Below are 25,379 nucleotides of genomic sequence, written 5' to 3'. Positions count from 1 at the left end.
CTGCTGCCACAGTCAAAAGCACAATCACTCTAACTTTCCTAGCCCAGAGTATGATGTTACTGCATTTCAGAAAAGGTCTCCCTGTACAGGATTATACATCTAGATTTAACATAACCTAGTTTCTACTAAATATAGGTTGTATAAGTCCCTTCCCAACTATTCCTCCCTCCTTCTGGTGCCCGTAAAGAGTATAAGGCCAAAAAAAAATTAATAGGGTCTTAATTTCAAATGGCTCTCTGGGAAATGGCAGCTAAATTAGAGTTGGCAAGGCCACTAAATCCCCTCTTCACATAAAGTAGGACTTTACACAGTTGGTGCTAGTAGGGAAAAAGTGAACAGTTGACCAAATTATAAAGCAGAAAGGTCATTTCAGCAATCTTTCATTACAAGGGTGAGAGGTGCTAATCAGATATTTCAATAATGAAAAGACAATGGCATCTTCAGGTATCATTTATTGCATAAGAAATGACAGCAGACAACTCATTAAAACAGACACACCTGCAATTTCCATTTAAAAATGACTACAAAGTAATTTGTTAATATTATCTGGTAAGAAAAAAGCTCAAAAGTTTTACATCCAATTCTTAACTGAAATAAACTCTGGAAAACTTACGCCTGGAGAGAAAAGAAGGAAGAAAGGAAAATGCGTCCCACCTAATTTGTTCCCTGTTCAGCTTGGTTCGTAATATTTTAAAAAACGGGTGTGTTAAAGAAGAAAAAGAAAAGATGGAAGAACTGGCCTTTCTTGAGTCTCTTAAGTCACAGAATGTTAGCTTTGTATTAACTTTACCACCCAATTTTCAGTGAGGATATCTGCAGAACACACTATACTTTCTGCTTCTTGGGGAGTTTAAAACTATTAAGATACCTGCAAACAGTTCTCATCTTACCACCACGCTTAGTCATCATTGGAATGTGTTACACGTTTTCTTGTACAGCTGCATCTCCTTCATCTGCTGCTTTCTATTATGACTTTGTAAGTGTACCCTGAGGCTAAGCAACAGAATTATACCAGGGAGGTGATTAATAATTTAAATTGTTCCTCACTGAGACCACTTTCTTTGTCATTCTTCCTTTTCTAAACTTACTGAGTTTTTTTTACTTTCTCTTTTAAACCACATGATTATAACAGTGTTTGGCATTTAAAAAACACTTCTTAAAAGTCAAAGTTTAATGAAGCATTCACACTTTATTCACACTGCTTCATAATGAAGCAGCCAGGTGAGTTTAAAAATAAAGTCTGCCCCGCAAATGGGCAGTGTTTTCAGTGCTCTGAAAACAAAGAGCATGAATCAATTCTTTGGATTCAAAGAATATGGAATAACAGGAAGTTCCAGTTTCTTTACCTCTGTCTTAATCTACAGTCTTTCTCAAACCAGACCGCTCCTTCTAAGACCAGAAAGAAAGAACCCCGGGCTAAGATTTACTCCCACCTGCTTCCCCCTCTCACATCAGGTCAATTCTGGAGGTTTCTCTTCCCTTTCTCCAATGTCAGGAATTCCTCTTCTTTCCCCAGGTGGTCAAGATTCTAGGGATATGTTCCTCCATTACGAGGTGAGAGAGAGGTGTCTCAACCTCAAATTACAGAAGACGGGCGAGGTCTGCCCATCTATGAGCAAAACTTTGGGGGAACCCCTTTCCCCTTCTGGTACCTGGACACGTCCCAGCCTCTCACTGAACGACGCCAAACCGGGAAGAAGGTTCTCCCCTCGGCCTCCAGTCTCTACCGGCCACACCCCTGGCCTCTGGCCCTCCTAACCCCCCACTTCGAACATATCTTTTCCCCAGTGCCCCCCAACTCCCAGTTGCCACCCCGCGGATTCCCTCACCCCGCTCCAGCGGTGGAGTCCCTTTCTCCAACCCTTTTCCTCACAACGGTCACACCCGACGGCTCACTCCATCTTCAACGGTCACGCTCCTAAGATTCCTCTCCTCCGCCCGTCTCCAACCAAGCCTGGCCCCCTTCCCCATGAAAGAGGGACACACCCCAAAGTTAGCCGCCCTGAACTCACCGGAGGCAAGGGCAGAAGTGGCAGCAGCGGCCAGAGAGCACGGCCCGAGCGGTGTTGTAATGGTTTCCTGCACGTCACGACTCCTTCTCCAGGTCTAAGCCACTGCGCAAAACCCACTTTGCCAGGGACAAAGATGGTGGACAGGAAACTCTGACGTCAGACAGCCTCGCCGTGTGACGTCATCCAGGCGCGCGGGAGAACCAGAAAGGCGGTCATCTCTGTCGCCTTGGAGACGGAAAAATTTTGCGCAGTCGGGAAGCGACCTGAGGTCCGGGCCTCCGAGGAAGTTCACTGACTATCGGAATGGATCTATTAAACAAGCTGACATTCCCTGGATTTGTTTCCTCGCACAGGAGTTCTCTAAAAACTTACACATAGGGATAGTGAAACAGCCTGTTTTCTTAAAAAAACAAAACAAAACAAAAAAACCCAGCTAATTTCCCTGGCCAGTTCAGGAATGTGGGCAATGGTGATCCAGCCCAAGACCATACAAGGGCAGTGGGACTGGAGGAGAGTGGTGCAAGGAAAAGAGGTTGACATGGCCTCAGATCTGAGTTTGAATCCATCTGAGATCGAATCCCTGTCCTGAATGTGATTAGGAAAGTTACTTAACGTCTCCTCAACCTTAGTCTTACTTGTGAAATAAATCCAATGATATAACTCTCTCCAGCTTGTGAAGCTTAAAGTAGGTAAGGCGCCCAGTATGTAATAGGCGTGCTTACACAAAAGTAAGTTCCTTTCAGAAACCAAGACCTAGATATCTCTGTACCTTCCCCTCAAAACGAAAGCTTCCCATCTAAAACTGCTCTAAGTAATAATAAAGTCTTTAACCAAAAAAGAAGAGGAATGTGAAGAATGAGAGCCTGAGGCAGAAGTTGGGAAACCAAAGTGCAAAGGGGACTGAGAAGTAGAGAGGCAGAAGGAAAAGCAGGTGGTCATAATCATTTAGGACGTTTTTAGAGTTCTATGAAAGTATAGGAACTATATACTATATCTCTGAGGCCTAGACGCCCCCTCCCCAAAATTTGTTGAATGGATAAATGTGTGAGTGAGTGGTCAACAACAGTTGCTATAGAGAAAAGGAGGAAGGGCCGAAAAGTGTCCAAGGATTTAGCAGCACAAAGGTCTTTGATGTCATTGCTGAGACCATCAGCAGGGACAATGAAGGCAAAAGCCATGCTGCAGAAGTTTGAAGATAAATGCGAGGTAAGGAAATGAAAACAGATAACTCCATAAGAAAGTATGGCTGAAAGGGAAGAGATATAGGATGGTATCTGAGGGAGAAAGTAGCAAGCATTTTATTTTTAAGTTCCATATTCATACATTTTCTTTACACTAACCCTTTAGCAATACCATGGGTTCAGTCATTTTTCCTACCCATATGACTCCAAAATATCTATCTCTAGCCTTGACCTAGTCCCCAAACTTCACCACCAAATTGCTAACCACACTGATGGTAAGTCTGCACATATGGCCCACCCAAATTAAGCAAATCATAAGAGTATTGGGGGGGGGGGGTGTTTAAAAAATGTGGTTCCAGGTACAACCCACAGAAGACAGAGGTGGATTTTGTAAAGAGATGCCACCAGAAAAATCTTTGATTCATACCTCTCCCCGGTTCAAAAACTTTCAACAGCTCCTCATTTCCTAATTTGTACAGAACCTATCCTTCTCCCAGTTTTCCCCATTTCTTTGTTCTTTAGTTTTCTCATCTATAAAATGGGAGAAATACTAATATCCAATCATAATATTATTACAAGGATGAAATGAATTAGTGTATGTAAAGCACTTAGAACTATGCCTGCACATAGTATGGACTATGTAAATATTTACTATGATTGCAATTATTTGAACAAATTACACTGCCAGAAATTACTAGCCAGAAATCTGGGGGTCATTCTTGATTTCTCTCTTTACTGCCACATTCATTCCATCTCCAAGTTGTCAATCCTACCTTCAAAATATATTTCAAATTCATCCAATCCCTTCTATTCACCTCATTATTCCAAGCCACCATCGCCTCTTGCCTGAACTACTAGAAACCTCAACTCTCCTCCCAACCATTATTCATACAGCAGCCAGATTTTTGTTTAACTTTTTTTTGAAGTCTAAACGAACATTCCAAAAAGTGCACACCAAAAATATAAAGCTTGATGAATTTTCACAAAGTAAATGTAACCACATAACCATTACGGGGTCATCTTACAAATATAAACCTGGTCATGACTCCGGTGTATAAATACTTCAATGACCTCCCATTATACTTTGACTAAAATCCAGTTTCCTGCCCATGGCCTATGAGTGGTTAGGCTCCTGTCTACCTCTCTTAATATCATTTTATCCTTTTCAGTCACTCCTCATTTCCTCTTCATTTCACCTCTTGCTAGCTTTTGCAGCTCTCAAATAGGCCAAGCTCTTTCCCATCCTAGGGCCTTCACAACTACCGCTCCTCCTACCTAATATTCGTTTTCCCCAACTCCACACAGGGCTGGCTGGCTTATAATTTAGGTCTCATTTTAATTGTAATCTCATAAAGGCACTCCCTGACTACCCAGTCTAAAAGGTTCTTCTCTCCCAGGCCCCACTGCCACCCCCATCATAGCCCTCTTATTCCATTTGTAAATTATATATTAGTTTCTTTACTTGTTTATTATCTCTCTCCCCAACTAGACTGTAAATTCCATGAGGGCAGATACCAAGTCTGTTTTTATTACTACTGTCTACCCAGCACCTAGCATAATGCTTGGCGCACAGGATGTATTCAGTAATAAATGAATAAATAAATTATTCAGGAATAAATGAATGAATGTCCACAAGCAAAGTACTAAAACTAGCATTTAAGAGCCTCTATGTTATGGTCAACAGTATAGACTATGTATTATTGGTCTATTTTCCTCTCTATATTTAAAGCAAACAATTTCCTCCTCAAATACAATCCACGCTGCTCCCTTAGCCTGGAAAACCCTGTCACCATGACTGTGACTTTCCCCAAATGTACTCATCTTTTGAGGTCCACCTAATCCACAAAACTTTCTCAGTGAACATCTGGTCCTGATATAAGATGCAGGAGATACCAGGTTACATCACTGTATTAGAAAGTAACTGGCAGAAAGAAGCTGAGATAAAACGTGAGGTTAGAAACGATCTTCCCTTTGGTTACAAAGGCCAATATAGCTTCTGTTTAAGCTAGTTTGAACGGCCTCATTTCTCCCAGCTGTTATCGTCTCTTCCTCTAAACTCACCATATTAACCTATCTGATGGCTCTTCACACCTTTTAACATAAGTGCAATCAATTTTTGTCTTACTTATTACACCATAAACCTGGGAGTGGGATTTGTGATGAGGTGTATTGGCTGTAATAATTGACATTGTTATTTTTGACTGCCTTTTTTCTCACATAACAACATCAGTTTACTTTTGGAATATTCTCAAAGGACTATTAAGGTGTCTTGCACTCTTCTGGCTAAGAGTGAAACAGGGAGTGGAGATGAAATCTGAACCAAGGTCAGTCAATAGGGATCTGAATCATAAGTACAGTGACAGAAATTTGTTGAAGCTCATTCATTGCAACAACGATGCCTGTATGACACTTTGCTAATTCTTGCTAGAAACATCCAGTAGGACTGTGTAATTCCTGTTCCCTCAGAGCTGGTTTTCCTTATTTTGCTAGCTACTCCATATTCTTCTAATAAATTTTTTAGTTTAAATTAGCCTGTTTTCTGTTGCTTGTAACCAAAGAACCCTAACTGATACCAATGTTTAACTAACTTCCCACTCGTCTTAGGTGATGCTGTTTCTCAACTTTGTCTTTTTGCTGTTCACTTAAGAAAAGCCTCTCTGTAAGAGCTACCACTGACCAAGAACCTAAAGCTAGGTTTTTATATAGATACATTATCTCTACTCCTTAAAACTCTGTAAGGTAAAATGTTCCATCAATGTGACTTTCTCCAGCAGGTATCCAATCAGACTATAGAACACTTTTTTTTTTTTTTTTTTTTTGGCCACGCTGCATGCAGGATCTTAGTTCCCCTGGCCAGGGATCCAACCCATGCGTCCCGCAGTGGAAGCACAGAGTCCTAACCACTGGACCGCCAGGGAATTCCCTGAAACACTTTTTGGAACCACAATTAAGGTTAATTTGCAAGATTTTATTTCTCCTATTGAAACAACTAAACCCAAACCTTGTTCGAGTGTTCTCATTATGTGAAACAATTAACTATCTTTATACCATAACGTCCTCTATGGTATAAAGTAAGCAAATAATACCTTCTATTTCTAGCTATTTAGCCCAGGGGTTGAGGGGAGAGGTTGGAGAGAGAGGAGATGAACTTTAACTATTATCCAAATTCAGTAAACCTGCAGCTACTCATGGCAATTGCATACGATGTAAAAGCAGTTTGCAAAACGTCAGGTTAATTACATTAACTTTGGTATACAATAAAAAGTACCTTCTCTGCCAAGCCTCCCCAATTCATGCTAGTTAGAATTCAACAGCATCACTCCGTTTTAGCACTGTATTCATATCGCTAATATGACGCATTCTACCGTGTTCGAGGGTAGGAACCATTTTCATTTCGTGTAGCAAGTGCCTAGAGTTCTGCTTGAACTTAACCTAACCTATAAGACAATTAAGCTACCAGCCTGAATGAAAAATAATCGTCCCAAATTCTGAACAACAGGAGGAAATTTTTTTTTAAATAATTGGCAGCCATAAGGCTAAGGCTTCTATCTCGGCTTTGTCGCTTCAAATCCTTCCCGAAAGCGGCAAAAATAGTGAGCCACCACCCCCGCCGCAACCAAAGTGAGCCTTCCATCTCCACATTCCCTTGGGTCTCTCGCCTCTATCTCTATCGCCCCAGGGAACAAGGCCCTCAGCAACAGGCCGAGCTCTGGCTCCGGGCGCCAGACGTCAGTGCGGCGACCCAACACCTTGCCAAAAAGACTCTGTAGAGAGATATCAGAGCTGTGGCTTTCCAACAAGACAGCGATACAAAACCAGCTAAGAAAAGTAAAACCAACCAGCGGAAAACTCCTCTCCAACCGAGCCCGCTGGAGCCTTCTTTACTTTCAGTTGCGGGCGGAAGCGGAAGTCCCTGTGAGATCATAGAGTTCTCTAGTTCCGGCCGCGGGGCCGCGTTCGGGGCTAGAGCGCCTCTCCACGGCCACCGGTTTCCAAGCGGCTTCTATTTCCGGTTGCGACTTCTGACACAAAGCCGAGACCTCCTTTCAAACGCGGCGTCGCGGGTTCCTCGCCCCTCGCCTGGAGTCAGCTCGCAAGGACTGGCGCGAACGGGGGGGTTGCACAGCCCACAGCTGAGCCAGGCCGTTGGGGCCGGCCTGCACTGGCACCTTCGATCCCTCAGAGCCGCCTGGCTTTTGAGCCCTCCGGATTGGGAGTCCGTGATTGGCCGCCTCCAGGACTGCCGCTCGAGAGGCCAGCGCTCCTTCGCCGTACCTGTCCCCCCCATAGTCACGCTTTTCCCTGTGAGGTGCAGCATTAATCAACTCACCTCTCCCACACACTACTTCCCTAACGTGGGTGTCCGCGTTGACTTCATTCTTCACCTTCACTTGAGACCCCTCCCCTCTGCCTCCGGAAGAGGGCTTTTTTGCCCAGTTCCTGTAAAACAGCACCCATCTGGCACCCCCAGCAAGTTCATGCTTACTAGAGAGTTTGTGGGCAAAGTAAAACCCAGTGCACACACGAAACTATGGCTGAGCACGGGGCTCACATCACACCTGCTTCTGCGGTGGATGACCAGCCATCCATCTTTGAGGTGGTGGCACAGGACAGTTTAATGACAGCAGTGAGACCTGCTCTTCAGCATGTGGTCAAGGTAAGGATTTAATTCCCTGAAAAGTTTTAGGAACGTCCGGGTAAAAACCAAGCCAGTCATCTGAATTTATTTGTTGGCCTAAGCTTTGAAATAACCAATTAGCATATAATGCACATCACATGATTTAATGGCCATGGAGTCTCTTGTTATGTGTACTGAATACCCAGCACTTCAGGGAGGTTAAGGTAGACCCAGAAAGAAAAGTGTCGAAATTCAGAGGGGAAAAAAAGGAACTATAAATACCAGGCATAGTAGCTGTGTAATGGAATGAAGTTCATTGATTTATTTTGCTTTAGGTTCTTGCAGAATCAAATCCTGCCCGCTACGGCTTCTTGTGGAAGTGGTTTGATGAAATCTTCACCCTGCTAGACCTTCTGCTCCAGCAACATTATCTGTCTAAAACCAGCGCCTCGTTTTCTGAAAACTTTTATGGCTTAAAGAGGATCGTAATGGGAGACACACACAAGCTTCAGAGATTGGCCAGTGCTGGTCTCCCAAAGCAGCAGCTCTGGAAGTCAGTTATGTTCCTGGTTCTTCTTCCCTATCTGAAAGTGAAGCTGGAGAAGCTGATTTCTAGCCTGAGAGAAGAGGATGAATATTCCATCCATCCCCCTACTTCCCGCTGGAAACGATTTTACAGAGCCTTTTTGGCAGCCTACCCATTTGTTAACATGGCCTGGGAAGGCTGGTTTCTTATACAGCAGCTTCGATACATCCTAGGAAAGGCTCAGCATCACTCACCACTGCTGAGTCTGGCTGGGGTTCGGCTAGGTCGACTTACAGTTCAGGATATACAAGCTCTGGAGCACAAACCAGCCGAAGCCAGCATGATGCAGCAACCAGCTGGGAGGTAAGGCCTTAACATTTCCCCAACATATTTGATTAATAAATCCTAAAATCTTATCCCAATTTTATGAAATTTACCTCCCTCAATCCACTTTGGGGTATTTCATAAAATCATCGAAAAATTCTTGTGTCCATAAAACAAGGATTGCCATCCTGGTAACCTTCCTCATCATACTGGCTACATTTTTGCACACACTTGCTATGTACCAGGCCCTGTGCTAGGTGTTTATGTATATTATCTCAATCCTCATCACAGCTCAATGAAATAAATGCATTAGCACCATTTAACAGTTGAGGAAACTTAAGTTCTAACAGTTGAGTACCTTGCCAAGGCCACACAGCTAATAGGCGGCAGAGCTGAGATTCAAGCCAGATCAGTACAACTCTAAAGACTGCTCTTAACCGTGGTGCTATCCCACTCCTAGTGTCTGTGTTCTCTGACAAGTTCAAATATATTCCTCAGTACTACTGAGTTGTTTTTTAAGTGAGTCATTTCTTTTTCTGGATATACTATCTTCCACCCCCATTAAAGGTCTATATAATCAATGGCTCATTAATTTCTTTCTCAAAACACAAAGCAAACAAAGCCCTAGTCATTAAAAACGAAGCTTAGCTCCTAGAACTCCTAAAATACGGTAGGTCAGAAAGAGGGAATTGTTTCGAATAGACACTTACAAGAGAAAACGCCAGTCCGGCAACTATTCAATCCCCAAGCGGAATCAACGATTCTAATGAAAAGTGTAAGAATTACATGCGTATTAGTTGTTCTGTGATTGTACCTAAATAAACAGTTTCTCCTTTTGCCTCCTTGTTCTGTTCTCCAAACAGCGTTGGTGAGAAGATAAAGTCCGCTCTGAAGCAAGCTGTGGGAGGTGCCGCCTCATGCCTCTCTACTGGCCTTTCGGTGGGTGTATTCTTCCTGCAGTTCCTTGAGTGGTGGTATTCATCCGGAAACCAAGAAACCATCAAGTCATTGACTGCCCTGCCTACTCCACCACCACCGGTACATCTAGACTACAATTCTGATTCTCCCCTGTTGCCCCAAAAGAGGACTGTGTGCCCACTGTGTCGTAAAAACCGGGTGAATGACACCGTTCTCGCCACCTCTGGCTATGTGTTTTGTTATCGCTGTGTGTTTAATTACGTGAGGAGTCACCGAGCTTGTCCCATCACAGGTTATCCAACACAAGTACAGCATCTGATTAAACTGTACTCCCCTGAGAACTGAAAGGGATTAGCACCTTGTCTCACAACGAAATGACTGCGCTATAAGGCCAGAGGGCTGGTTTTCCGCATGGTAAATAGCATTGCTTGATCATCCTCAATTAATAATTGTATGAACTTTAAACAGCCACATGGATTTCTTTAAAAGGATATACTCGTTGATCTTAACCTTTTAGCTTGCTCCCTAGACACCTCTACTTAGAGTTGACCAAGCTGGTCAGAGTGAGAGAATCAGGACTAGCAGGGGATGTGAGGGTCAGCATAGAGAAGCAGATCAAAGAGGGTACTCGGCACAGACGCTTTTCCTGTCCCCTTCCTTAAAGGACAAGAGGTATAGAAGCTCTCAGGAGAAACCCAAGTTAGACCTCGTAGAGCGGGTAGTGAAAGGGAAGCAGGCCTTTTGAGAAGGGAAAGCATTCATCTGCCCGTGAGGAATAGGTTTTATCGGTTTGCAAACAGTATGAAACATGGACCTGCTTTTTTTTAATTTAATTTTATTTATTTTTTAATACAGCAGGTTCTTATTTTTTTTTTGCAGGTTCTTATTAATTATCGCTTTTATACACATCAGTGTATACACGTCAATCCCAGTCTCCCAGTTCATCCCACCACCACCACCCCACCACCCCCACGGACATGCTTTTTATAGAATTACTTAGAAACACTTTCTCCTTCCATAGGCTGAGACTCATTTGTTAAGTAACGTTTGCTATAGTTTATCACCTTTTAAAGATCCCTTTAAAATATCTTCCTTGGGAAACTGGTTAAAGGAAAATAGGGGTTGAATGTATATACAGAATAGTCTGAAGACTTCAGTGTGAAAGCAAAGCTATTAATGAAGAGATGAAGTAAAATACTGCCCTAACTATGACTGTGTAAAGACAGGATCTTTTCATAAGCTCTTTCTGCTTGCTGTTAAGAGTTTGCTAAGCTGACATGAATTATTCTGGCTATTACTAAAGTTTCTACGAAACGCTTAAGTAAATTTTAAGAATAAATGTTTTTTGGCAAAGAGCTGTTCCATGTCATGATTATGTGTAAACTGAAAGATTAGTCGAGGAGTTTAGAGTAAATTTTTCATTTAGGCCACCTTTGACTTTTTTTGTGTGTGTGTGTGGTACGCGGGCCTCTCACTGTTGTGGCCTCTCCCGTTGCGGAGCACAGGCTCCGGATGCGCAGGCTCAGTGGCCATGGCTCACGGGCCCAGCCGCTCCACAGCATGTGCGATCTTCCTGGACCGGGGCACGAACCCGTGTCCCCTGCATCGGCAGGCGGACTCTCAACCACTGCGCCACCAGGGAAGCCCCTACCTCTGATTTTTTGAGGTATTCTGTATTAACATTTTGCTTTTTTTGCTAATCCAATATTGGAGAGAAATCCTCTCCTGCAACAGCAAGAATTCAATCTTGAGTGAAATACCTTATTTCTCAAGTGAAATACTGCACAAACACTTAAGTTGCCACTGGATTGGCAGGGTTAAACATACAGGTTAAAAACATACGGGTTAAAAAAAAAATCATTACTACAAGAGGAAGGATGAAAATGATTTTTAAGTGCCTCTGCTGAGACAGGTGTTGTCCAATACAACTCATTTTAGCAATTCAAAGCACATTTTCTGATAGCACTAAGATAATAGAACTAAATTTTGAAATAGAATATCCTATAGATTTTTAAATATTAACACTTTTATATACCATGAGAAGAGTATAGTGGATATTTGCAAAAATTCTTATTAAACCACAAGGTTTTACCAGAACAAATACCATAGTTAAGTAAACTTTTTTTTTAATTTAAAAATTTTTAAATTTGTTTCAAAGTTAAACCCAAGACATACTGGCTTCACAGGAAATCCAATGAGAAATGTTTTTCTAGGCTGAACACCTGTTTCCCCTTAGTCTCCCCCCAAAAAACATGTACATGTTAATTACTTTCATTTTACAATCACTGCTAAATAAACATTTTTAATATAGTAATAAGTCAATAAGGGAACCGAACCAGATTCAGGATTGAAATAATGCAGTTTTCCATGAAGATATCAAAGCCATATTTTTCACCTCAACCTACAAAGAAAAACAGGAAAGTATCAGTAATTCAAAAGAATATTAAACACTCTTACACATAATAAAACCAGTATCCAAATAGGCTAGAACATACCAATGTGGAAAAACCACAACCAGAATCAGCTCAGAGAGAAGATTAAGGGGTCATACCCTGGTCAATGCCAACACTGAAGCAATGGCAATACCAGGTCAGACTATACTTCACTCATCATTGCATCATTGCTTTTCACCTCCTTGTATTATCTAAGAGCAGCCCAACACCCTATTTTCACATCCAAGAAAACTTAGGTTTACCCATGAGAAAAAAAGACTTCTTTTTAGATAAGTTGCAGCCGTGGGCTTTCAATATTTGATCTACTATTCACCTCAAGCAACTCTGCTGTACAAAAATGCAAACTTGAACAAGTTTTGTTTTGGAGGTGCTTTTTAAAAATTTTTGTAATACAGAGTAGAGTGGAGAAGCATCTACAGTTCAGAAACATTTCTTGTTTTAGTGAGTCCAAACACCATGCATGATAAAATCTCAGGGATGTTTGTGAAGGGATTTATAATCTAGCTCTAAAGCAAAATCTTTAGAAAAGATTTTCTCCTAAAATCCTTTATAAAGTAAACTCCAGTTCATTTAACATACAATTTGATTTACAATTCTGCTGCCAACAAAGATGAAAAGTATAGTCATAAAAATTTTATACAAGAGTCTGCTAAAGAGTCCAAGACCCAGGGAGGCTAGGATTTGACAAAGGTCCATAGCAAAGTAACAGCAATGCTGGAAAGAGAAACTGAGGTCTGATTACCAGATTTACATTTTCCCACTACCAGCTAAATACAAGTTTTAACTTCATTTTTCTCCAGGCCATGGGCAAGATAAAGGAAACGATGCAAAGCCTGGGTAATTCACAACATGGATGATCAGTTTCTGAATGAGAAAGCTGCCTGCATTTTATTTATTCTAAATGACACCTCCTTGTTTACTATCGCTGACATGCTATGCTAAAGTACTAGGATCACAAACAATGTCAACCTCTCCAGCTTTTCAGCATTGTATCTAAATAACAATTCTGGAGACACAACATGCCTCCTTCAGCCATTTATAAATGTCAATAGATTGATACTCCATAGTTAAAAACGTACAGCTATGGTCTGTGTTCTCCATTCAACAACTGAATTCCACAAAGAGAGGGAAACGAGTAAAGTGCCTGTTTTAGAGGCTCGAGCCTTTATCTCATCAACCTGTGCAGAAGTAAGTACACGTTACAAAAGGCAAACAGGCTAAGAGAACTTAAATAACCTTGTCTAAAAGCATGAAACTTGTGAGCAGAGCTCCAAGTGTGCTCCAGCCACACAGAGAGGGCACACTTTCCTAGTTCTCTTCCTCAGTACGCCTTCCTCTGTCTGGAGCGCCTTCCCTACCCCTTTCAATCTGGAGAAAGTCTGTAGTTCTAAAGCCTTGTTCAAACGTCACCTTCTCTGTTAAGTGGTCCCTAACTCCCTCAGTCATCCCCTCCTCTGACTCCCACAGCACTTCTTCCCACCACAGTACGCATCACACGCCAATTATTCACCCATTCACGTCCCCCACCTCCCGTCTCTCCCACCAGCCCCATTACACAGAGCTCCTAAAGAACCAGGACTTCCTCTTACTGGCCTCTGCATCCATTACACTCAGAATGATGCCTGGGACACAGAAGGCGGCTCAATAAGCGAGAGTTTAATTCAGTCAGTGAACGACCCTCCCTATTAAACCCTAAGCGCCTGGATTATACAAGCATCAGCAGTTTATAAAGACGACTTACCTCCAACATTTCACGTAGGTTAAGGACGTCCCTCAAGCATCTCTAAGCCCTCCGTCCTCCAGCTTCTAACTCAAGGCATTCTGCATGGCGCCCTGTGCAGGCCCACCAATAATTATACACGGTGTATCCTCAAAACGATAATAATAACAATAACAACACTACTGCTGATAATAATAATAATAACATCCAAACCCCACCAACTTCAGGAAAGACTGAGACGCCATCCTTCCGGGGAAACACAAGGCCGGATCCAGGCTCAAACCAAAGCCTAAGGCAGGGGGTCCGCAGCCCGCTTTCCGAACCCCCCAAAACTCTTACACCCTAGACTCTCAGGAGGCCTGCCCAGGCCTGCAGCGGCTGACCGCAGCCCACCCGCCGCCGTTCAGTCCCAGAGGACCGGCTTAGGGCTTCCCACACTGCTCCACCTCGCTACCCGGCCGGCTGCCGCAGCAGCCCGATCCGGGCAACCAATCCCGCGACGGCCAGTGGACCACGTGGGCCGCAGCCCTGAGGCTCGGCTGGTGCGAGGAGCAGCCAATCGGAGGGCTAGGCGAACGCCGGGGTTGGGGTGGGGAGAGCGGGCCGGAAGGCGCAGGCGCCTTTGCCGTCTCTTCTTGGCGTGGCGGGCTGCATCCTCAAAGTTGAAAGCAAGACCCTGAGTAGTCCCCGCCCACCCTCCAATTCCCTGATCTCCGAGCTTGGGGAGACTGTCATCCGGAGTGATTTTGCTGGTGCCTCGTTTCACAACTGGGGAAGGGCATCTGAGGCGGGCTGTAGAGGGTGTGTGTGCCCTGGCTTTCCAGGAAGAACTATCGATTCAGTGTTCCGACAGTATCGTGCTTGCGCCGAATTCCCGCCTGAGGGCTAGGGGTTGGGGTGGACTTTGATTAATGTGTCCCTCTCTCCCCGTCCAGGGGAAACTCATTGGCTTGTCAGGGGCTTGGACGCTTCCTGAATAAGCAAGAGGTGCCACTAAATATCAAAGAACTGCGAAAGAGAGCAAGAAAGACGTCCTGGGAGAGGTGGCATTTGATCTGGGTCTTGAAAGATGCGTTGGATTTGGAGATTCTGGGAGAAAATAATTTAACTCCCGAATTACATGAGAAAGCATAGGGGAGCTTACCAAATTTAGGTAAAGTTGAAACTGGTGTAGTGTTTTCCAAAATTCAGTGAGTTGGAAATACCAGGAGGAAACTTAACAACATAGATGTCCCCCAGCATCAAAACCAAACGACAAACTCCCACAATCCAGACTTACAGAATCATTAAGTTTGAATGGAGTTGGAACCCAGGCGTGTATTTTTTTTTTTTTTTTTTTCGGTATGCGGGCCTCTCACTGTTGTGGCCTCCCCCGTTGCGGAGCACAGGCTCCGGACGCGCAGGCTCAGCGGCCATGGCTCACGGGCCCAGCCGCTCCGCGGCATATGGGATCCTCCCAGACCGGGGCACGAACCCGTATCCCCTGCATCGGCAGGCGGACTCTCAACCACTTGCGCCACCAGGGAGGCCCCCAGGCGTGTATATTTTTAATAAGTACCCCAGGGGAGATTGTGATTCACACCAAAGTTTGAGGACCAGTGTTAGCGTAAAGAAAGGGGGTGATAAGAGATTTGAAAGACAGGGCAAGACTTTGTTAAAGATAGTGGCTTGCTGGCTGTGTAGTTTAGACTACTCTGGAGAAAGTGGGAGATTTAAAGATTTCAGAGTCTGAGGAGATGGGTGATCAGAGCTGAAAACTCAATATGCAACCGTGTTTTTAAATAGATTGAAGGAAGGCAGAGTGAAAGAAGGGGAAGCTATTGCCAAGTGATTGCAATGGTCCAGGTGAGAGCTAGTAAGAAATGGAGAGGTGGCAAATGAAGGACAGCAGGAGGAATGTGATGAGGGTCAGGTAGGGATGGGGAGAAAGATATGAGGAAATAAATGGAGAAAAATGGAATGTCCTCTGTACCAGACCTATGAAGGACCTCCATTGTACTCTAAGGATAGATTTTAGCGCTTCCCTGGTGGCGCAGTGGTTGAGTCCTCCTGCCGATGCAGGGGACGCGGGTTCGTGCCCCGGTCCGGAAAGATCCCACATGCCGCGGAGCAGCTGGGCCCGTGAGCCATGGCCACTGAGCCTGCGCATCTGGAGCCTGTGCTCCGCAACGGGAGAGGCCACAACAGTGAGAGGCCCACGTACCACAAAAAAAAAAAAAAAAAAAAAAAGGATAGACTTTAGACAGTGAAGAGAATGGGCCTTTGCAAGTGCTGTTTCCTCTGCCTGTTTTCCCTTTCCTTCTCCATCGCCCTTTCTCAACCTGGTGCATTCTTTTTTTTTTTTTTAAGGTAAGTGTTTTTGCTTGTCTTTATGGAAATGAGGTTAGTCCTTTTTTATGTTTTTTACTTATTTTATTTTTGGCTGCGTTGCCGTGCGCGGGCTTTCTAGTTGCGGCGAGTGGGGGCTACTCTTCGTTGCGGTGCACGGGCTTCTCATTGCGGTGGTTGCGGTGGCTTCTCTTGTTGCGGAGCAAGGGCTCTAGGCGCACAGGCTTTAGTAGTTGCAGCACGCTGGCTCAATAGTTGGGGCTCGCAGGCTCTAGAGCACAGGCTCAGTAGTCGTGGCACACGGGCTTCGTTGCTCCGCGGCATGTGGGATCTTCCCGGACCAGGGCTCGAACCCATGTCCCCTGCATTGGCAGGCGTATTCTTAACCATTGCACCACCAAGGAAGCCCTCAACTTGGTGCATTACTTGCAGGTTTCAGCTCACATACCATCTCATTTATGAAATCTTATCTTGTTCTCACAAGCATAGTCACTGTCACTCCTTAGAACACCCCAAGCACACTGTTCATATGTTTCTAGCTCTCCAGAATGGCACTAGAGTATAGTGGTCATGCATATGGACTATAGTATTTGCAAGCACCATAAACTCTCTGTTCCTCAGTTTCCCCATCTGTGAAAAGGGAATAATGACAGTACCTACCTCACAGAGCTGTTATGAGAACTGAATGAGAACAATGCGATAACACCTGGTGTTATCACATATGTTGTATTGCAATGAGTTCTTTTTTTTTTTTTTTTTTTTGTGGTACGCGGGCCTCTCACTGTTGTGGCCTCTCCCATTGTGGAGCACAGGCTTCGGACGTGCAGGCTCAGCGGCCATGGCTCACGGACCCAGCCGCTCCGCGGCATGTGGGATTCTCCCGGACCGGGGCACGAACCCGTGTCCCCTGCATCGGCAGGCGGACTCCCAACCAGTGCGCCACCAGGGAAGCCCCTGCAATGAGTTCTTTAATACATGTTTTCTCCCTCTAGATGTGAACAGGACATGTGTCTTATTCTTCTTGCTACCAGTAAAGGCTGCATGGCAGAATGATAGTAAATGGGTTTTGGAATCAGATAGATAGGAGTCCAAATCCCAGCTCTGCTACTTACTAGGTGTGTAATCTTCAGCTTTACTTCCCTGAACTCAGTTTCTTCATTTATAAGATAGTGAAAATAATGCATGTCTTATAAGTTGTTACGAGGACAATTTGAGATCATCAAAGTTGCAGATCTGGCCCAAAGAAGGCAGTCACTAAATGGTGCAAATGATGGGTGGCCCCAGGACATAGTACCACGTTCAGAACAGAGTAAATGCTTAGTAACTGATTATCGAATGAAAAGCTGACGTTATATGCCAGGCACCATGCTAACCTTTTTATATACATCATCGCACTTCATTCTCACAAGAACTGCATAGAGAAGGCACTATTATTATCTCCACTTCACAAAGAAGGAATGTGAGGTTTGGATTATCTTAACGAAGATTTCTAAGCTCAGAAGTGCTAGAGCTAGGATTCCAAGGCCCTTGGTGCTTTAAAGAACAGCTGACTGGAGCTTCCCTGGTGGCACAGTGGTTGAGAATCTGCCTGCCAATGCAGGGCACACGGGTTTGAGCCCTGGTCTGGGGAGATCTCACATGCCGCGGAGCAAATAGGCCCGTGAGCCACAGCTACTGAGCCTGCGCGTCTGGAGCCTGTGCTCCGCAACAAGAGAGACCGCAACAGTGAGAGGCCCGTGCAACGCGATGAAGAGTGGCCCCCGCTCGCCACAACTAGAGAAAGCCCTCGCACAGAAACGAAGACCCAACACAGCCTAAATAAATAAATAAATAACTTTTATATATATATTAAAAAAAAAACAGCTGACTGAATGAGAGAATGAATGAAAGGAGACTTACCCAGAGTCAGGTGGTGGTGTGGTCGAACCAGCACTGTTACTCTTGGGCACCATGCTATCTAGTCGGCTATTCTAGCCGAATCATCTTGACAAATGAATTGCGAGTGAGATGGAGGCTGGTATTTGGCAGTTTGTGTCTACTGACCAGGAAAGCTGTGCTATACCTATCTCTGCTGATAAATTGAAATGCTCGGTGAATAAACACAAACAAATTGGGAGCTCTCAACTGTCAGCAGTGTGGCCAGATCATTTTCCCAAGACCTGGAAAAAAATCACTGTACAAGCTACTGATTTCAAGTTGCTTTGCATCATGAACATTTGCTTTGAGGTATCAGAGCCAGAATGTGAGCTCCTCGCTGGCCTGATAACGTACTATTCATAGCCAGAGGACTTAACTAAGGAACTCTGAAGAAGGAAGAGAAACCCTCTTTGCTCATCTTTCACATTCTCCTTCCTTCTCCTGATTTGGTCCCTAATAGTGCATTAAAGAAGAAGAAGGAGAGGGCCTCCCTGGTGGCGCAAGTGGTTGAGAGTCCGCCTGCCGATGCAGGGGATACGGGTTCGTGCCCCGGTCTGGGAGGATCCCATGTGCCGCGGAGCGGCTGGGCCCGTGAGCCATGGCCGCTGAGCCTGCGCGTCCGGAGCCTGTGCTCCGCAACGGGGGAGGCCACAACAGTGAGAGGCCCGCATACCGCAAAAAAAAAAAAAAAAAAAAAAAAAAAAAAAGAAGAAGAAGGAGAAAACAATACAGTTCCAATTCTTCTGCCCAAAAAATGTCCTTCCTGTTGATTGGGAAGGAAAAAGGAGGTACTTAAGTAGATTTCAGATTTTGAAGACTCCAAAGCAATCCAGAATCCCAAACTTGAAAGGCAGTGGAAGGAGCAGGGGCATTTGTATTAAACAGACCTGGCTTTGCATGCCAGCTCTTCCACTTAACTGGCCACGTAATCTCAGGTTCCGTGTCATGTGCCACACTCCCAGCTTGGTCCCTTGTGCCCAAATGCATATGTCCAGTAAATGACGGTCCTTTTTATCTTTCTAAAAATAAGTGATATCAGAAGGATTTCAGTGTGAGAGTGAAGCTGAGAATTAAGGTAGGTAGTAGAACTAAAAATGAGACTGGGGACTTCCCTGGCGGTCCAGTGGTTGAGACTCTGTGCTTCCACTGCAGGGGGCGCGGGTTCGATCCCTCGTTGGGGTACTAGGATCCCAAATGCTGCACGGTATGGCCGAGAAATAAGAAAATAATAATAATAAATTTTAAAATGAAATAAAAGTGAGACTGAATTTGGAAATGACATGAGTGAAAAAGGGTTAAAGTTGAAGCTGAGAGCAGACCTTTGCAGTTTGCTATGTTGCTGTGCTGACTATTCGTCATAGTATGTATTCTGCCTCCTATCCTGGAAATAACTTTTGAGCCAGACAGGTACAAAGTGTCATGCCAACAAAGCAGAACTTCATAGGAATAGTAACCTCAGTTAAAAAAAAAAAAAAAAACCCGAGGAGGTATTCAGAAACCTATTTCAGAATGCCATTTCAGCATAAGCAAATTGGAGTAGAAACAAAGAGTTGTTTGATGCTTTGACTTATGGGGAGAGAAGTATGTTAGTTTCCTGTGGCTGCAGTAGAAAATTGCCACAACCTTGCTTGTTTAAAACAATAACATTTTATTCTCTCACAGCCAGAAGTTTGACATACGAGGGCAGAAATCAAGGTGTCAGCATGGGCTGTGCTCCCCTCAGACGCTCTAGGGGAGAATCCATTTTGTGCCTCTTCCAGCTTCCTGTGCCTGCCGGCATTCCCTCACTTGTGGCCACATCACTCCAATCTCTGCCTCTGTGGTCACATTGCCCCCTCCTCTTTTGTAGGTATGAAACCTCTCTCTACCTCATTCTTTTTTTTTTTTAAGATTTTTTTTTGATGTGGACCATTGTTTCAAGTCTTTATTGAATTTGTTACAATATTGCTTCTGTTTTATGTTTTTGGTTTTTTGGCCGCGAGGCATGTGGGACCTTAGCTCCCTGACCAGGGATCGAACCCACACCCCCTGCATTGGAAGGCGAAGTCTTAACCACTGGACCGCCAGGGAAGTCCCTCTACTGAATTCTTATGAGAACACTTGTGATTGGATTTAGGGCCCACATGGATAATCCAGAATAATTTCCTCATCTCAACATCCTTTCTTAATCACATCTGCAAAGACCCTTTTTCCTTGTAAGTTAACATTTATAGGTTCATCATCATCATCATCATCAGTAATTGGTGGCCAATATTCACTTGTTCCAGTTTAACCAGCATCCCCAAAAGAGATAACTGTCTCTTACCTGTTTATTTTTGTTCACTTAATTGTTTTTTTTAAATTACGCAAACAATTGATGTTCATTGTAGACCCTTTAGAAAATACAGAAAAGTTAAAGAAAAAAAGGAAAGGAAAAGAAATTCAATGAAAAATCATCTGTAATCCTCTCACCCAGGGGTAGCCAAACCTCCACCGAAGAGTATTTTTCTAGGCTGGATCTTGTGTCCAACAAAGAGGAAAAGTAGGAAAAAGACAATAAAAGTGAACAGAATAGGACAAACATTTGGAAGGTGATAGAATAGGTTAATATTGTTCATAATAGATATGTACAGGACAGCTTAATTTAAAATAAATGTAGAGCTTTGAAATGAAATTAACCGGGACAGGAGGTGCTTGTATGATGTATAGAAATAACACTCAGCCCTTTAGAGGAGGGACGTTTTAGCTTTGGCCCCTCACTTGAAAACCCCTGAATTTTCCCACTAATACTTCCTTCTCTCCCAGAGGTCAGACCCTGGCCTGCCAATCTGCCCTGTCATAGGCTTTTTTTGAGTCCTTATCAGCCTTCCTCAGGGGTCAATGTTATGAAGACTAGGGGAGTCTGGCAGAGTTCCTGCTCCTCCCAGGCTGATATCAAAGGGCAACAGGGGCTGTGACAGAAGGCAAACATTCAGACCAAAGCCAGATGTGGAACTGAAGCAACAAGAGGAAAAGCAAGAGCATCAGGTAAAAAAAAAAAAATTTTTTTTTAAATCTCATTCCTCTCAGTTTATGTCTGAGAGCATGAAGAGCTTAGTTAAAATCATAGCTCAGGAGCAACTTGTAAAGGAGAATGAGTGAGAAATTTGGGGAAATGTGGAGCCGATGTTCCTATGGAGCTAGACTCTCAGAAAACTTTGTATCTATCATGGTTGTCATCAGCAACCAAGTAATATCAATGAGCCTTGGGAGTCATGAGAGTATAGTTGTTAGTTCAGAAGCAATTAGATTTGTTTGTGAGTCCCAGCAGGTGGAAGTTATAGGGAGACAAATTATAGCTGAAAATAAGGAAGCTATGTCTCTTTTTTTTTTTTTTTTTTTTTTTTTTTTTTTGCGGTACGCGGGCCTCTCACTGTCGCGGCCTCTCCCATTGCGGAGCACAGGCTCCGGACGCGTAGGCCCAGTGGCCGTGGCTCACAGGCCTAGCAGCTCCGCAGCATGTGGGATCCTCCCAGACCGGGGCACGAACCCGTGTCCCCTGCATTGGCAGGCGGACTCTCAACCACTGCACCACCAGGGAAGCCCAGGAAGCTATTTCTAACAGAGCTGTCAGAAAATAGACGGGGACTAATTTGAGAGATAATGAGTTCGTTGTTATTGGAGGTGTTCAAACAGTTGCTGGAAAGCAACTTGTTCAGAGTTGCTAGTATTATAGAGCAGTGGTCCCCAACATTTTTAGCACCAGGGACCGGTTTCATGGAAGACAATTTTTCCACAGACTGCGGAGGGGAGAGGAGGGAGGGGGAGGGGGTGGTTCGGGCAGTAATGCGAGGGATGGGGAGCGGCAGATGAAGCTTCCCTCGCTCGCCACCGCTCACCTCCTGCTGTGCGGCCCTGTTCCTAACAGGTCGCAGCCCAGGGCTTGGGGACCCCTGTAGAGAGAGTATTTAAGATAGATGGTTGGACCAGATCTTTAAAGTCCCTTCCAACACTTCTGTGATTCTATGATATAAAAGAATTTTATCAGAAATTTCGCTAAGAGCCAAACATTTACATTTGCCTGTAGGGATGCTCACCTATGAAAAAACAATTCATCAGGTTGATTTTGGTTTGCCTGGAGGAAGTGAGAAGGCAACCAAGGCAAACTAACAGCAGAGGAGAGGACCCATCCTGCTGGATGCCTGCTTTTTTCCCTCCTGGTGGATATAAACAACACCCACAGGGCCTCTGCTTAGCAGAGATCACACAGAAAAAAAAAATGGTTTCCCTTCTTCTAGAGGAAGAATTTGGGTTTGGGTTAGTAGATATTTTATTTTGCAGTTAACAAAGACTAAGGGGGCTGTCTGTGAAACCATCTGCTTCCAGGGTGCTAACTTCAATGTAGGTGGCTGTTTTCTGGTCTGGGAAGCAAAAGGAGGTTGACCACAGTTTAATATCTCACAACAAAGTTGTGAGAAAACAGTAATATCAAAGATGATTTCCAATGTTAAAATGTATCTCCAATAATCTATAGCTTTGAAGAAAATTTTGTAATCTCTGGAATTCTTGTTAACGTTAATGTAGAAGCAACATTTCTGTCCTAATTATTTATTGGAACCCCTTTCTGTCATTGTTTGGGGCGCAGAAGGACTGCTGAGATGGAGAGTCTCAAGATGGATACGGAAATGCTCTATCCCGAGATAATTGTAGAAGTGGGCAAAGTCACTCTTGGAGAAGAAAACAGGAAGAAGATGACCAATAGCTATTTGAAAAGAACTGAGAATTCTAAAATCATCCAAGCGACATGTGCACTGTTAAATTCTGGAGGGGGTGTGATCAAAGCAGAGATTGATGATAAAACCTACAGTTACCGATTCCATGGGCTGGGACAGGACCTGGAAACTTCTTTTCAAAAGCTCCTTCCTTCAGGTTCACAGAAATACCTTGACTACATGCAGCAGGGGCACAATCTTATGATTTTTGTGAAGTCCTGGAGCCCAGATGTCTTCAGCCTCCCCCTAAGGATTTGCAGCTTGCGCTCCAATTTATTTCAGAGAGCTGTGACTTCCACCGTCAACTTGAGTGCCACCAGTGCTCTGGAGCTCCTCCAAGAGAAGCAGTCCAGAGCTCAAAGAGGAAGATCAAAGGTGCAGGAGCTGCATTCTCAGAAAGCTCTTGACAAATACATTCAGGAAGAGGAAGATATGAGGATGTGTGCCTCAGAATTTGTTAAAAAAGATAAACTCATGTATAAGGAGAAACTCGACTTCAGTGAGTCCACACATGTCGAGCTTAAAAGGTTCACCACCAAAAAGATCGTCCCTCGGATTAAAGAAATGCTGCCCCATTATGTTTCTGCATTTGCCAACACCCATGGGGGATACCTAATTATTGGGGTGGATGATAAGAGCAAAGAAGTGTTTGGATGTAAGAGAGAAAAAGTGAACCCTGAATTATTAAAAAAAGAAATAGAAAACTGCATAGAAAAATTGCCTACATTCCACTTCTGCTGTGAGAAGCCAAAGGTGAATTTCACTACCAAAATCTTGAATGTGTACCAAAAAGATGTCCTGTATGGTCATGTCTGTGTGGTACACGTGGAGCCCTTCTGCTGTGTAGTATTCACAGAGGCCCCAGATTCCTGGGTCATCAGGGACAATTCTGTCACAAGGCTGACGGCTGAACAGTGGGTAGCCATGATGCTGGATATTCAATCAGGTAAAGCAGACAAGAAGTCATTGTCCAGTCAGCAGGGAGGAACCCCTTCTCTGCCTTCTTTTGGGTATTTGGTCAATATTTTGGTCAGAGAATAGAAAGCTGGTTTTGCTTACAAATCTTCTATTAAAGGGTTATTTTCTAACATTTTTAGTTCCAAAGACTCAGAATATGAACTGTGTGAGGTCAAGAAATGCTTGGATTTTCATCTCTTTGGGGAAAGTTATAGTATGCCATCAGCCATGAATTCATGAAAGTTTCTTTTTATGCACTGTAAAGGTCTGCTGAAAAAAAAAATTGCAGGCTGATAGTCTTAGTCTAAAACATTCATCAATAGTCTCTCTCTAAAGACGATATTTCAGAGAAACATTGTTTAAGAAAGACTCTCCACTAATTCTTTCAAGAGAAACTTGTTGACAAATTTGAATTGTTTCAGTAACATTAGGAGCCAGTACCTTGAACCACTAGGCTGAGGGCACCACCAAGTGGAGAAAAACTTAACGCAAAAGAAGGTTCCTGGGACCGGCTTCCCTGGTGGTGCAGTGGTTGAGAGTCCGCTTGCTGATACAGCAGACCCGGGTTCGTGCCCTGATCCGGAAAAATCCTATATGCCGCAGAGCGGCTAGGCCCGTGAGCCATGGCCGCTGAGTTGGCCGCTGAGCCTGCGCGTCTGGAGCCGCAATGGGAGAGGCCATAACAGTGAAAGGCCCACATACCACCCCCCCACCACCCCCCAAAAAAAAGGTGCTGGGGAGGGGATGGTGGTGGGCGAGGAGGACTCCTTGTGTTTTCACTTCCTTACAGTTTTGCTGAGTATCAGCCCTGGTGATTTCAGATCAATCCATAAAGGACTTAATGGGCTGAATGAAGTTTATCGGTTTGCCTTCATGGTCAGTAAGTTCCAGATTTGATCAAAGAAGCTCAGATCAAGACTTCAGTGATTTTATTGGATGATACTTTCTCTTATCTTAAACTTGTTTGAGTTTACTTACACATACACAAACACACACACACACACACACACACACACACACACACACACACACACAAACCCCAAACTAGAGATCCTACCACTTTCCATTCCATCTAAACTTTGGGGTGGGGGGGACTTTAACAACTATAATAATATTTTTAAAATACTGTGCTTACTTTTTCTGACACCACCCTACCACCACCACTACCACCACTACTGGAAGCCTTTTATTCTTAGAGGTGACCTGGAACCAGAATATTAGAGTTGGAAGGAACCTTAGGGATCCCCTGCTCACCCTTGCACGAGAGAGGTGAAATGACTTGCCCAAGATAAGTCACAGGAGACTTAGAAGATGCATGGCCCTACAGGAGTCCCAGACCTCTTTTCCTAACATGTGTGAACTGTTTGAGGCATAGAAAGAATGAGAACAGCTCAGGCATGACACACACCATATGTCAACAGTAGGAAGAACAATAGAAACATTCTTTAACTTTTTTTTTTTCATCTGAAACAACTCTCCATGGATTTGTTTAGCTCCTTCCAGTTTGGCCGCAGACTACAGCCTTCACCTGATTTCACCAGCTTCATCTACACGAAGAAGCCCGTCATCTCCCATCAAAGTCCTGGAATTTAAGGGGGCTCTACAACAATGCTTGTTTCCAGGTATTCCTTCTTGATTTCAGCTGAGGAGATTATTTATTTTCTAAAATTAAGTTGGGAGGAATTGGTAGCAATT

At 44.0% G+C, this 25,379-nt stretch overlaps 3 protein-coding genes, 1 long non-coding RNA gene and 1 other non-coding gene across 8 annotated transcripts in view; 2 read left to right on the top strand and 3 right to left on the bottom strand.

The window, feature by feature from the left end:
- The window catches only part of AP2B1 (adaptor related protein complex 2 subunit beta 1), a 123,821-nt gene extending 116,714 nt beyond the window's left edge, over positions 1 to 7,107 (bottom strand). The window contains exons 1-2 of one of the 4 annotated variants that reach the window (XM_060082947.1): positions 7,033 to 7,105; positions 2,013 to 2,237 (exon numbers count right to left, since the gene is read on the bottom strand). The gene's annotated coding sequence lies outside the window, so the exon portion shown is untranslated. Of the gene's footprint in view, positions 1 to 2,012; positions 2,335 to 7,032 lie in introns of those variants that run through there. The other 3 variants (XM_060082948.1, XM_060082945.1, XM_060082949.1) reach the window with 3 other exon arrangements.
- A 603-nt stretch (positions 7,108 to 7,710) lies between these two features.
- On the top strand, positions 7,711 to 10,922 carry PEX12 (peroxisomal biogenesis factor 12). Its single transcript, XM_060081473.1, has 3 exons — positions 7,711 to 7,850; positions 8,147 to 8,700; positions 9,525 to 10,922. The coding sequence occupies exons 1-3, from the start codon at positions 7,725 to 7,727 to the stop codon at positions 9,922 to 9,924; spliced, it is 1,080 nt and encodes a 359-aa protein (XP_059937456.1). The 5' UTR covers positions 7,711 to 7,724; the 3' UTR covers positions 9,925 to 10,922.
- Positions 10,923 to 11,688: 766 nt separating this feature from the next.
- Positions 11,689 to 14,206, bottom strand: LOC132478977 (uncharacterized). Its single transcript, XR_009530432.1, has 3 exons — positions 13,971 to 14,206; positions 13,774 to 13,865; positions 11,689 to 11,980 (listed from the first exon to the last, which is right to left on the bottom strand). It is a non-coding gene; the product is annotated as an uncharacterized LOC132478977 (long non-coding RNA).
- LOC132479367 (Z30 small nucleolar RNA) lies at positions 12,101 to 12,197 on the bottom strand. Its single transcript, XR_009530489.1, has one exon. It is a non-coding gene; the product is annotated as a Z30 small nucleolar RNA (small nucleolar RNA).
- Positions 14,207 to 22,613: 8,407 nt separating the features above from the next.
- Positions 22,614 to 25,379, top strand: part of SLFN14 (schlafen family member 14) — a 7,164-nt gene continuing 4,398 nt past the window's right edge. The window contains exons 1-2 of the mRNA XM_060080826.1: positions 22,614 to 23,673; positions 25,178 to 25,306. Coding sequence (XP_059936809.1) covers positions 22,614 to 23,673; positions 25,178 to 25,306 — 1,189 coding nt within the window. The remainder of the gene's footprint in view (positions 23,674 to 25,177; positions 25,307 to 25,379) is intronic.

The sequence above is a fragment of the Mesoplodon densirostris genome, chromosome 18 (assembly GCF_025265405.1).
Source record: "Mesoplodon densirostris isolate mMesDen1 chromosome 18, mMesDen1 primary haplotype, whole genome shotgun sequence".
Classification (NCBI taxonomy): Eukaryota; Metazoa; Chordata; class Mammalia; order Artiodactyla; family Ziphiidae; genus Mesoplodon; species Mesoplodon densirostris.
Note: the sequence above shows the minus strand (reverse complement) of the source record. Positions and strands in the feature narration are given on the sequence as shown.